This window comes from Lathyrus oleraceus, chromosome 7 (assembly GCF_024323335.1).
Source record: "Lathyrus oleraceus cultivar Zhongwan6 chromosome 7, CAAS_Psat_ZW6_1.0, whole genome shotgun sequence".
Lineage (NCBI taxonomy): Eukaryota > Viridiplantae > Streptophyta > Magnoliopsida > Fabales > Fabaceae > Lathyrus > Lathyrus oleraceus.
In genome coordinates, this window is record NC_066585.1 from 345,984,571 (window position 1) to 345,998,507 (window position 13,937).

General features: G+C 32.1%; 2 protein-coding genes across 3 annotated transcripts; one reads left to right on the forward strand and one right to left on the reverse strand.

The window, feature by feature from the left end:
- The first annotated feature begins 613 nt into the window (after nucleotides 1-613).
- Nucleotides 614-4,753, forward strand: LOC127103164 (uncharacterized). Of its 2 annotated transcripts, none has more exons than XM_051040441.1 (9): nucleotides 614-865; nucleotides 952-1,007; nucleotides 1,084-1,153; nucleotides 2,948-2,987; nucleotides 3,307-3,515; nucleotides 3,605-3,668; nucleotides 3,761-3,852; nucleotides 3,942-4,166; nucleotides 4,353-4,753. In XM_051040441.1, exons 1-9 carry the CDS (start codon nucleotides 833-835, stop codon nucleotides 4,500-4,502), a joined length of 939 nt encoding a protein of 312 aa, XP_050896398.1. In that variant the 5' UTR covers nucleotides 614-832; the 3' UTR covers nucleotides 4,503-4,753. The 2 variants fall into 2 exon arrangements, with proteins under 2 accessions (XP_050896398.1, XP_050896399.1); XM_051040442.1 differs by having other exon boundaries at nucleotides 4,363-4,753.
- Nucleotides 4,754-4,815: 62 nt separating this feature from the next.
- Nucleotides 4,816-7,738, reverse strand: LOC127103165 (uncharacterized). The gene is made up of 4 exons (XM_051040443.1): nucleotides 7,396-7,738; nucleotides 5,781-6,000; nucleotides 5,515-5,608; nucleotides 4,816-5,389 (listed from the first exon to the last, which is right to left on the reverse strand). The coding sequence occupies exons 1-4, from the start codon at nucleotides 7,569-7,571 to the stop codon at nucleotides 5,112-5,114; spliced, it is 768 nt and encodes a 255-aa protein (XP_050896400.1). The 5' UTR covers nucleotides 7,572-7,738; the 3' UTR covers nucleotides 4,816-5,111.
- Nucleotides 7,739-13,937: the final 6,199 nt, after the last annotated feature.

Below are 13,937 nucleotides of genomic sequence, written 5' to 3' on the forward strand. Positions count from 1 at the left end.
TTATTATTATTTTTAATTAAATCAATTATATTAATTAAATATAGAATTAATAATTAAAAATCAATTATATTAATTATTATTAGTATTTAATAAAGTATTTAAAATATTAAAAATTAAAAAATAAAAAGCCTTCTTCATGACCTCGTCCATTGAAGTGACGAGCGCTTACTACGCAAATTGGGCCTTCAGCCCCTCGTCCATTGAAGTGGCGAGTACACAAGGAAAAAGGGGGTAGATTAGAAAATTATTTTCAGACTGAGGCATATTGGGTAAAAAAAATTCAAAAAGGGGGCATATGCAGCAAAAACTCGCAAATTGAAGCAAATAACTAAAATACTTGTAATTATTTTATAATTTAATAGTTGATGATGTACTCTTGATGATGTGATGGTGAATTGACATGACTTTGCAAGAATGAAGATGAGGGAGAAGAAATCCAACTCTATTAATGAGAGAGAGAAAATGATGTAGAAGAATTTGAACTTGTGATGCCATTTGTCAGATTATGATTGTTTCAAAAAAGCTATTATTTTATCCATTTGTGAAATATAAAATTGTTCTTTTTATAGTGTAATTTATTTAAAGTGCAAGGGCAATAAGGGAAGCTTGGTAGTAGTATGTTTTAATGTAACTCGTTATTTATACAATGATATAGATTAAGCTTGAAACCCTAACAACATTGCTTTATAATTGAGTTGGTAGAGTCTTTAGTTTTCATTTTCTAGGTCGTGAGTTCGAAACTGAGATTTTCAATATCTCCGGAAATTTTCTTCGTTTTTATCTTCTCCTGAGGTTTTTAGATTTCTGCTTCATCTTGTTCATCTGCAACACCATGGAAAAAAATCCAAAGAAAACTCTCCGAAAGGTAACTAACTAACTCAAAACCCCCAAATCCCTTTCTCTGAAAAGTGCTTTTCAATTCAAAATCGATTCCGTGTTCTTTCTTCGCAGATCAAGTACGCTCCAAAAATTCCAAAGACGAAATCCAAACCTCAATCAACCAAAATGTAACTCAACAAACACTTCGATTTTCACAAAATCACTAAAAATCTTTTTCTGATTCTTGAAATTGTTTTGACACAGCGAAGAAGAACGTGTTGAAGAAGATGAACACAAGAGTGATGAGATTCAAGCTACCATTCGTCGTTTGAAGGTGAGTTTCTGATTATTAGTACTATTTTTGTTGCTGTTGTTTAATTAATATGATTAGTTGTTGCTAATTTTGATTAGTTTAAGTTAATGACATCTGAACTTGTGTTTCGCTTGTCAGAGTGAAAATCGGAACAAATAAATTGCAGTGAAATGAAATGAGCTAAAATTAAAACCAGTAACTCCTTTTTAAAAGTATTGAATAAAAATCGGAGATCTTCTATGTAAGAAAACTCAATTAAAAAAAACCGAAAAAACTCTATATAAATAAAATAAAGTCACTATAACTATAAGCAATTAGTATGTTTTAGCTATTTCTATATGATTATAATGCTTTTATGTTTTTTAAAACAAAATTCTTAAAAGTAATAAGAATTATACAAAAATAGAATTAAAAGTAATAAGAATTATATGAAAAAAGAATTCTATGTAATTTATTTTATGAAACTCATTTTCTGTGTGCTAATGTCTCGTATAAAATGTGTTTGAATTGAGTTATTTAGTTTCTGACTAGTTTATAAAATTAAATTTGAAAACAGAGCTATTAAAATAAATAAGGGGTGATGTTAACTTATGTTCTAAGAATATAAATTAAGAAATTCAAAAAATACCAAAAATTAATAAATTGTATTGAAAAATATAATTTTTAAAAAGTCAATTTACAATGCGAAACTTCTACATTTGGTTTTTTAATTTAAAAGTGAACATTTTCCATAAAAGAAGTAATTTTGCTTCCAAATCCTAGCCAACATAAAAGAAATATAATTACACTTATTCAAAAATGAAATAAATCAAGTCAGTTGGTAACATTGTAAAATAGAGGTAGAGGTGAGGGTTTGAATTCATTACATCTTATTCCTGCCACTATACTATAATTTGTCTACTAGTAGGGATTTGGGTCTTGTTATTCTGTTCTAATTGGTTTTACAATTGAAGTATTTAAAATTATTAGAATTGATTTTGATATGTTTGGTTGATTTTGAGTAGAATTGATTCTACTTTTCTGAATTGATTTTGTTTGAAGTTAGAATTTGTAAACATGATTTTTATATTAAAATTTACTATTCAATTCACTTTTGTAAAAATTTATCCAAACATAAATCACATTATGTTTGGTTCACTTTTAGTTAGAATTAATTTTATATAATCCATTTATTCAGAATCAATTATTTTTTTCACCATAGAACCAAACACACTAAAATGAGTTGAGTGAATATTTTCTAAACTCCATATCTTGTTATTCTATCCTAAGATAATGTATCAGACATAACAAGACAGAACACATGTGACATGTTCTGCTCCAATTCTAACCTGTCTACCAAACACTATCATAGTATTATATATCCAAACTACTGTCTACCAAACACCATCATAGTATTATATATCCAAACTACTAAGGTGACAGGCATTGAAATCCTGAATAGAACATATATGCTGTTTTAATGTCTATAAAAACAAAATCTCGGTTAAGTGTATCAAAGAATTCTACTAGAATATATCAAAAGGTAGCAAATATTCAGTTTATAAATTATAAAGATATGCGTCTTGATGATTCAAAATTTCTCACGGAGAGTCTCATAAATTATTGTTTCGGTTAAAGCACACATAAATATGACCTTTATTTATTTTGCTATGGTTAAAACTGCGGCTAAGGTTAAAACTGCGGCTCAGCTTCAGAGGGCCTCCAAAATCATGAGATGACTCTGAAGATATGTTAATGATGTTTTTTTTTCTCTTACTTTCCAGTATTGCTAAACTGACATGATTTTGTTTTTTATCTCTGTAATATATATTGCAGGAAAATACTGCGAGACGCCAATCTAAAGTTGAAAAGCAATGTAATTTCTCCTTAGATTTGCAAACATTATTTCTCATCTGTTTTCACCACTTTATATGTCAAAAGACATGGCATAACACTAATAATCACTCTATTTCATGATAGTTGTGGTGTTTGAGAGATAAAGATAATATTTTCGAATACCCGAAAAGTGTTTACTTTCAAATGTATATTTGAATATGATATATCATGTTTTTTCTTCACAAAAGGATCCATTTTTATTTACCATCACATTCTAAAACTCGATTTTCTCTAAACATTCTACAACACTATTCTATTCATCTTGTTTGTTGCTCAGTTTTGGTGATTAAAACTTGCAGCCAGTGTGCAAGATGCATTTCCTGGAAGTTCATCACTTTCCCCGAGAACACTTCGCAGTGGTAGTAGAAGAAGTGGCTTAGAATCAAATTTCTCTGCTAATGAAAATTACGGTTCAACATATTCTTCAACTTCAATTGAGGATTTCTATACTTCGGCGATACATGCCACTGATGATTCCACCGATGAAGAAGACTACAAGGAACTATGGGTGAGAAATTTTCTCATCACTCTTATATTTTCTTCACATTCATATCTTTCTTATATGTATAAGTATTTGAACCTTTAAATTAACTACAGAATCATCCTGACTCGATCTATCCTGTTACTCTTCCTCTGAGGAAACCCAATTCTGGAAATCCAGGTTTGATGAGGATATTATTATTAGCAATAACCAGTTCCACGAGATATTTGGTTTTGGCATTAACAATTATGTGTTGATTTATAAACTAGCAGCAATTCTTGATGAGGAAGAATTTGGAGTGGCTGCTACTAATGTGGAATATGACGATAAACCTCTTAATTCTGCCGAAGAACTCGGGCTGTTGGTAAGTAATCAGAATGACATAATATGAAACTAGTCCTACTATCATCATGCAGCTGTAACTGTGATATAATGCACAGATTTTTTATGCAGGACAATAGTGAGCAACCAAAGATGATTGTCTTTCAACTTCCAACTGTACTGCCTGGTATCAAGCAACCGGTGAGCTGGAAGGGGAAGGAAAAAATGGGTGCGTCAAATGCAGCAAAGCCGAAAAAGGGGAGTAACTTGTTGCAGCTTCCGAGTGGATGTATCGGCAAAATGCTGGTGTATAAGAGTGGAGCAGTCAAATTAAAAATCGGAGAAACCCAGTACGATGTAAGTACTATCCATGTTGCTAGTACAAAATCAATTTAATTTCTCCATCTGGGATTCAAATTATTTGTAAAATACTCAACAGTGAGTTCGAAGATCCCAAAAAAATCATCTGGTTTTTTGGTTATTATAACATTTTTAACTTTGACAAATGCATTTGATAACAATTTAGTTTTGTTTCTTATAAAGGTGTCTGCAGGTACAAAAACTATATTTTATCAAGATGTTGTTGCAATTAACCCCGCAAAGAAAGACTACTCGGTACTCGGGGCGGTTACCGCTAACACAAAGGCGGTTGTAACTCCTGATCTTGATTCCGTTGATTTGTTAAAAGACTGAAGCTAAGAGTGTCATTTTAAGGGGATCGTGGCTTATGTGAATAGGAGAAATATTTTGTGAATACATCTGATGATTGGAAGTATAAACTAGGCAGTAAAATTAATACGACATTGGTAGAATATCAAGTGTAAAATTGAATTAGTGTTGTCGCGTTGCAAGAATACTTAACTTTCTGTATGTTGAACTAAGGTCATTGATGAGTAGAAAAAACTGAATTCATCGGGAAAATGATAATATTTAACTTGCTTCAATGCTTCTGGTCCTTCTTGATTTGTAAATATTAATATAATTAGTCTACAAGAGAACCTCAATCTGAGAAATAACTACGCACGACCAAGTTCTTTTATATTGCATTAATTTTGAGGAATGAAAACCAAATTAAACTTGACAGATAGTTTAGGATTAGAGAACTACTCCATGTGATAATTTACCAATAGAACTATATGCCAAAAGGACCAAAAACATAGAGTCACATTTAGAAAGTTTTGCATGTGCAAAATAACCCAAGAGTCCAGAAGAATTGTCTGGTAATGTATATTGTGCCCTATCTTTGGACACGACCCACCACCACAATCAACAAGATCATGGTCTTCACGACGTCGGGCGTAATCATCTTTGAACACGACGCACCACCACAATCAACAAGATCATGATCGAAAGCATGAAAGCGGCACCCAGCATCCCAATAAAGGGCTGAGAATCTTCTGTATGGGCGCCTGTCTTGTTTGATGATTGTTGAAAAAGATTGATCAGAATCTTGGTAGTTTTCTCGATTACATCCATGAATTTGGTTCTGGCAGTATTTAACAGCGAAATCAACACATTTGTTGACTTATCGGGGTCATCATTAGCAATCTCATCTAGACTCCGAAGTTTGTGCTCTTGATCTGCAAATTTCATGTTCAGATTAGTCTAATTTTAATGTCTATGTCCAGAAGCAAGTAGGTCATAAATCTACAATATCAACAATACAAAACTGCAATGAAATTGAACCAAAATTCTAAACACCGACTTGCAGATACCGTCTCCCTGAGCTCTTGAACAACTTCATTGTTCAGAACAGCTTCCCAAACAGCCTCATCGGTTGATAACGATTTTACTAATCTCTGCAGCAACAAGACCTTTATCCATTAAATATCTATAATGATCGAAATCCACAAACACAGTATATTTGGTTGGCATATTAAAACATTCGGAAGGTATAGCTACTAAAGCTAACAAAATTTATCTTTTACAAACAATTTTTACAGAAATACTATCATAGAGCATAGACTGCACCTGGACAGATGGATCAGTTTGTAACAAGAGAATTGCATTATAAACTCTATCAGATCCATTATCTTGTAGCATTTTCGGATTACACGGAAACAAAAATGGTTCTATCCAATCTGTATCTGAATTGCCGTCAGAAATTTGGCCAACATGGCTCAGCTCCTTTTCTGGTTTTTTGCAATACATGTCCCTATGAAGCTCGACACAAGAAGCAAGCGCTAACACCCTGCATGTAAACTGAGAGATGTATCACTGATCTCAAATACAACAACCAAATTTGATAAACAATACTGTTGTTTGAATTTGAAAGAACAAGAAAGAACATAACTTAAAAAGACAGAATATTTTAAAGCAATGAAACTTTGCAAGAGAGAAACTATGGAAAATTGTCATTTCGTGCAGCACTGGATTTTTGCAGTGAGAAGATTGAACTCCTCACATTCCCAAATTCAGCAAATACAAACTCTGACAGTTCATGACAAAATTTTAGAAGATTGAACTGTTCACATTCTTAACATTAGAAAATCGAATTCAAAACCCAACTTGCAAAACTGCAGTGACCAAATTTTAGATGAAGATTTGAACTCTCCACATTCCGATTTCAACAATTGAATACAAAACAAACTCAAACAGTTCACTTCAGTGAGAAAGTTTACTATGAAGATTCGATCCTTCATGTTTGGACCTGAGAAAAACAAACTCAACACAAACTCCAACATTGTAGTGAGCAAGCTTTAGATTCCTAAAATTGATTCCGTCCTTAAACACATTTTAGGTTTCGTGGTGACAAATCAAATCCGAAACACAAACACAAATGGCCCAATGAGATAATTTTACTTTAAAATTAGACTCCTTAAATTCCATGCAAATCAAATTCAAAGCACAAACTCAAATAATGAAAATGTCTGATCTTCATCCAAACCAAACCCTTTAGATAGCTAAATTCAATGACTAGATCAATTTCTTAGCTCAAACAAACAATATGAGACAAACATAACATATATGGAATGATAATTGGTTCTCTCATTGGTTCTACATTGGTTCTACAGTAAAAGAAAATTGATTGAGTGAATTGATTATCTAAAATTGATTCAAATTAAAGTGAGGCGTACCTAATGATTTATGTTTAGATAAATTTCCGTTCATACTAAATTTCAGTGTAAAAATCATGTTTAACTCAAAAGCTACAAATCTCAATTTCAAGTAGAATTAATTCTGAATAGCATAATCAATTCTAATGGAGCAGGACCAAACATGTCAAAATCAATTTTACACATCCATAATCGATTTTGCATTACCAAACTTGAAACCAAACATACACAATGCTCTACCCATCATTATCAACATAGTTCTAAATTGCAATCCACAACCACAACCGCGCAACCGAGGCCTAATTCAAAAGTTTTACAACTCTCAACAACATCATCATAATTCATAACAGCAATTGCATATGACAACTCCAATATCAAGCTTTGCGGCGCGATTTCAACCACAATTTAGACCATGATTATTACCAAAATCACTTTAAACAATAAAATTCATATACAAAATAACAATTCTAAGTCAAAATAACACAAACAGAAGGTTGAAATAGAAACCAAGGAAGAAACTGCTTTAATACCGTTGGAGAGAAGCAAGAGCCTCATGAACCTCAGTCTGAGAAGGAGGAGAATCAATGAAACCACCGCAAAATCGAGGTGCAGCAGCATCATGATGAGAAGAAGAAGAAGGGGAAAAAGGGATTGGTGATTTGGTTTTGCAGGTTCGCGTAGATGAAGAAAAGCCGCGAAACTTCATTGTAATTGTGAAGTGTGTATGTGAAAGGAAACAACGCTGTTTATATTATTTGAATGTACGTTGACGTTGGTTTAACCAAACGTTTAGAATCACATTTTTTTTGTGAAGAGATAGAGATATTAATACACAAATCAGAGATCTTGCAATCTTAAAAATTTCTTAGGAACATATGTGTTTGATAAATTAATAGAATATAATTTGACTGAATCATGCATATTTAAAACATTGATTTATAATACTTATTTGAAGCACTACTATATTATAGGTTTAATTAAAATTTTGATATCTTAAATTAATTTAGGTTTATTGGTAAAAAAAAAATATTAATTTAAGTTTCAATTTTCACCAAACACATTAATTTATGCTTTTGTGACAATTTAGTTGGCAAAATTGCACAAAGGAGTCAACAAACCTCCATAAAACATGTTCTTACACTTTCTTCCAAACCACAATGTTGTTCTTAGTGTAAAACTACTGGAATATATGTACCATTGTATAGATATTATGTGTAGATATTATTGATATGTTACGCATTTTTATTTTAAAAATATAATAAGAATGTAAAAAAGAAAAATAATATTTTTTTATCAAAATAGTTTATTATTTTTAAAATAAAGAAATATTTTGATTTATATATGGATTATAAATATAATTTTTTCATATATATAAATATTTAGATGAATGATATATTTTCTTGTATGTAATATTATTTTCATTTTGACATTATTTATAAAAATAATTGGATAATAAACATTTGTTCTCATTTACAAAAATATATATTAAGATTCTCATTAATTCAAAAATAATATTTGCTATTAATAATATATATTAGTAAAATGACATCAATAATACATAATTTAGTTTTTCATAGATTATCTAAAAAAATACAGTATCTTAAATAAAAAATAATTTTAAAATACAAATATTTGCAACATAAATAATTAAAAAATAATATATTTTTTCCCTATTTAGATTCATACATTATTTTAAATATTTTTTATTTTATTCATTTAATTGTACACAAAATTTAATAATAGGTAGGTTCACACGAAATCTGGTCTCTAGTGCATTTGCACGGATAGTAATGTATCACGCGCATTTGTTTCTAAAATTAATAAGAATGAAAAAATAGAAAGATAAAATTATTTAATCATAAAATTTTATTATTTTTAAAAATATATATATATTTATTTATATTTGGAACATATATAATTTGACATTTTTTCTTTTATATAAATATTAATTATAAAAACATTTATATATTATCTTTTATATAAATATTAATTATATTTTGACATTTTTTATAAAAACATTTATGCAATTATTTAGTTTTATAAATATCAACTAATAACATAATATTTATAAATATTATTTTAATTGTATAAATAAATATAATTTTTCGTGTTTAGATTTATATATTATTTTAAATATATTTATTTTTATTTTATTTTATTATAAAAAAAATATAATTATTCATACTTTAATACTCGTGCGTCACACAGTACTGATGATATCCTTAAAACAATAAAACAATAATTTATTATGACATTAAAACAATAATTTAGTATGACATTGAATCAATAAATTACTATAACATTAAAACAATAAATTAATATCTGACACTAAAACAATAAATTATTCATTCTTAGAAATTAATGATAACGACGTATTAATAAATTACATTAAGAAATTATTGTTTTAATGTCTTTAAATAGTTTATTGTTTTAATATCCAGTATTTGTCATAGTAATTTATTGTTTTAAAATTGTTTTAAATTTTCAATATTTGTCCCGTATTAATCATAATGGTAATTTATTGTTTTAATGTCTAATTCTATCTATTTAAAGTAATATAAATGTTCTAACTAATTGTTAAAATATGGGAGATTTTTTTTAAAACTAATTGTTGGTATATTTTAAAAGTTATATATTTGAATAAATTATTTTGGCATAATAATATTATTGTTATGGGTTACTACAATGAGTTAATCAATTGTCGAAGAAGATATAAAATTATGTGTCCACAAGAATTAAAATTATTTTGAACGATATATTTGTATTTAAATGCATATTAAAAATAATATTTATGTATGTTTTTTTATTTGAATCAAATCGTTTGTTTGAAAATAATATTTGAATCTTTTATCTAAATATCCATAATTTTTTTTTTAAAAATCCCAAAATAACCCTGATTTCAAAAAAATTCTCAATCTACACCACTTTTAAGAGGAGGCGCCAGACCAATTGGCGTCAGCTCCTAAAGTTAGAGAGGAGACGTCAATTGGATTGGTTACATCACATGGTGTTGTGTGAATCACTTTTCCACATGTCATTTTATCATTTTGCAAACATGTTTGCTGTCCGTCGCCGCAATGGAAAATTGATTTATTTGAGAGACAAACATCCGATGTTGATACTCTTCTGGAACATTTGTATTTTCGATCAACTGAAGAGGGAGATGGTCTGTTGGTTAGATGAAAAAATATCATAAGGGGAAAAATTAGAAGTATTGAGAGACTTGATAGTATATTTGGTTGGGTGCGAGTCAAAACTGATAAGTATGTTAGGGAAATGATGTTTGGACGAGATGACATCAGTTTGATTGTTGTAATCAGTTAGAAATGTTTTGTTTTAAGTTTGCTTATGTTTTAGTGATGTTTGTTGTGAATCTTGTTGTAACAAAAAGATAATGATATATAAAGATCCAAGGTTACAAAAATTAAAAGAAGATACTATCTTATGATGAAGATGTTGCTCCTTGATTGAGACAATTGTTCTTATTGTGTCCTGGTTGATGACATATACTACATAGTCTTATCATTTTATCACTCGTATCCATTTTGTTCTAATACGCGTGTTGTTTGGCCATCCTTTTTTCTTTCTTCGCATCTTGTTGTTGTGTCAAACTATGTCACCTTCATATAGAGGTCAATATTCCTCCATTGGTAGCACTGAGAAGCTTTTGTTATAAACATTCATGACGATAAGGGCCTTGTCAACATCAGATAGATGGTTGTAAGCGTCCTTACAAGTATGTGTGCATGCCGCAATGACATAGAAACAAGGAATACGGAAGGCCTGAAACTTTTCACAGTCGCACCAAGTTCTGTTTAGTTTGACAGCATAGGATAAATTTGGCCTCCCCTCATTGTGCTCTATTGTTTCCTGTACGCTGAAATTTTGCATATGACGGTCAAAGACTGTAATCGCGCATGTGCTAGGTCTGATACTCTCCTCTTTCATCACTTTCATACAACATTCACTGAATATTTGACCCGACATTAACATTGCACTCCATCTTTCACCTCTGGTTGCGAAGGTAGAAGCCAACATATAATAGGTTGTTCTGACCAAAGCTGTTATTGATAGATTTCTAATGCCTTTGAATACGTCTTTCATGCATTCCACAAGGTTTATTGTCATGTGACCCCATCGATGGCCTCTGCCAAATGCCCTTGTCCACTGCTCTACTGGTATGTTATCCATCCATCTTCCTACATCTGCATTAGAAAATCTAATTTCATCACGGTAATATTGAAATGACTGCTGAGTTAGAGCATACCCAACACTCGCCACTTTTTTGCGAAGGTTCTTATCTTTGATTGCACGCATGAAGTTTTGTACGATATGTCTAATGCAATAGACATGGGTAGAAGGAGGATCATGTCATCCGTTATCATGGTTATTGTAAGCACTCTCAATGGCAGCATGTATATATAATCAAACAGAGATGGGCTTGTGGAGCGACATGTGTTCTGAGATGTCGAAGAAAGAAACCCCAACCACCAGCGGTTTCACCTTCAACCAAAGTAAAGGCAATGGGAAAACCATTGTTGTTTCCGTCTTGTACAACAACCATAAGCAAAGTACCCTTGTATTTGCCGTATAATCATGTTCCATCAATTTGAATAATAGGTTTACAGAATGCAAAAAAATTGATGCACGGTTCAAACACCCAAAAGAGGTGGTGAAAGATTTTATTTCCAACAACACAGGTTTCGTCTGGCGTAACTGCTGGCAATGTCTCCATAATTGCAGCAGTTCCTGGTACGTATGTCTTTAGGGCCCATAAGAACCGTGACAATTCTTTGTATGAATCCTCCCAGTTGCTGAATACCTGTTCAACAACCTTTGTTCTCGCAATCCACGCTTTCTTGTAAGATGGAGTATAATTATATCTTATGACGATATGAGATATTATTATACTCACCTTCACTAATGGGTCTTTGTTAACAAACGACAAAAATGTCTTGACATATCAATGCAATGCTTAATTTACGATGATCTTGTTCAATGTTAGTCGCAATGCAACTATGAGGCGGGTCTATAGAAGCTATATCCCAAGAGTCGCTTCTCTTTTTGTGAGATGCATCCAACCGAAACTTATAAAGGATGTTACGACATTCGATGACATACCTTCTCGAATCAGTTTCACAGTGAAATCAACAGAGTTATTCATGTGAAATTTTTTGATAGCTCGCACACATTCTTCTTTAGTGTTGAACATATCTCCCACCTTTAACTCACCATCTGATCGTAGATACGAGTTATAAAAAACACTGTTGGATGTTTCATCGTCGTGCAGATCCATATTTGTCATATGTTGAGGCGGATTATATACATGACTTGGAGGTAACGACGTTGGTTGATCATCATCTTCAATGTTGTTGTTCAAGATATGATCAACCTGTGTCTCGTTCTCTTCTTCTTCTTCATCAACGATGTTGACTTCTGCTTCTGCTTCTAGGTCAGTGTCATCTGAGTTTTCTGAATCAAATTCATCAGATTCAACTTGACTAGTTATTTGAGATTGGTGAAATGGTATACTTGGTTGAAGAGTAATATACAACTCAATAGAGTTGCAACCAGAATGTTCGCGACTAACAAACATATATTCAACATCTTCATCATCACGTACCTTCAGCGGGAAAAAATTGCATTGACAGTTCTAAAAAAATTGGATTTTGATACGTGATATTTGACACAATACCAGATCCTATGGAGGATTCAATTCATTTTTTCAAATGCAAGAAATTTGAATTTCTCTTGATCGTAAGTCGGATAGTATCAGTGTTTCGAAAACAAAATCCGTATAACTCAGACTCATATGTCTCACCATTGCAGTGAACATTGATACTATATTTTGGTGAAGATGACATTGTAATATTTCTTGTGCAGATGCAAACTAATTTTTTGGTGCAAATGAATTTGTGTTGATTGTTGGATGTAGATAGTAAAACACTTAAATAGGTAAGTGATATGTCAAACATGCAAAGCTAGACGAAAGTGATGCGCCAAACACGCAAGCAAGTCAGAAGTGATGTGTCAAACATGCAAGCAAGACGGAAGTGATGTGTCAAACATGCAAGTCAGAGGGAAGCCATGTGTCAAACATGCAAGCCATAGCGCCAGTCCAACTAGCGCTAGCTTGTAATGTTTGCACATGGGCGTCAGTCCAATTGGCGCTACCATGTCTTGCATGCAAACCTCGTAACCAATCATGCAGAGCCATGCATGTGCCAGACTAGGTAAATATGTAGCATGCATGAGCCTAGGGGAGGTTCCGATTTGATTGACTCTAGGAGAATGGAATCTACACAAAGTTAACGATCAACGGAACTTTAACCCATGGCAAAACTTCGTTAGATCTGAGTGTCGTAAATGGAAGCACCGCCATGACCATGTCTTAACTGACGATATGATGCCAACTGAAGAAAAACCAAGTCGTAATTATATGGCTTGGTACAGATCGGCTGTATTTGAGTTCATCGTCAAGGATATGTACCTATACGGCCCACGCCAGGCAACTTACACACTAGAAGGCTCAACATCTAACCCCTAATAACATTGTCAGACCGGCTACTCAAAACCCCCTATCCATTAAACTTTCCGTTCCACAAACACACAAACATACAACCCTAACATGCCATATACCCAACCATAATACCAAGAGCATACCTCGTACCACCACCAACAACTAGATCATCATCAAGACACCCAACATTGCCATTCACCTAACACATCACCCTACTGATGGAGAATTGACATCCAATGCGCAGCGGAATTTAAAATTTTCTCCATTTAGTGATCCTTACGAATGGGCATGATCAGTGATAGAATCGTTACCTCTTGTGGCGATTCAAACCTTTGGTGCAGATCTCTTGTAAGATCAAAACCTTGGATACAGATCCACAGGGCGATCACAAACGTTGAACGATGACAACGTCTCTACTTAGTCCACACAAACAGATTCCTTCAATCGCAGTGCTAGCAGTTATGAATGAAGGCTTTGAGTGAGAGGAAGAGAGATACGAAATTCCAACTCTTCAGTTGTGTTGTATTCCCATACAAAGCTTCTGCACAAGAG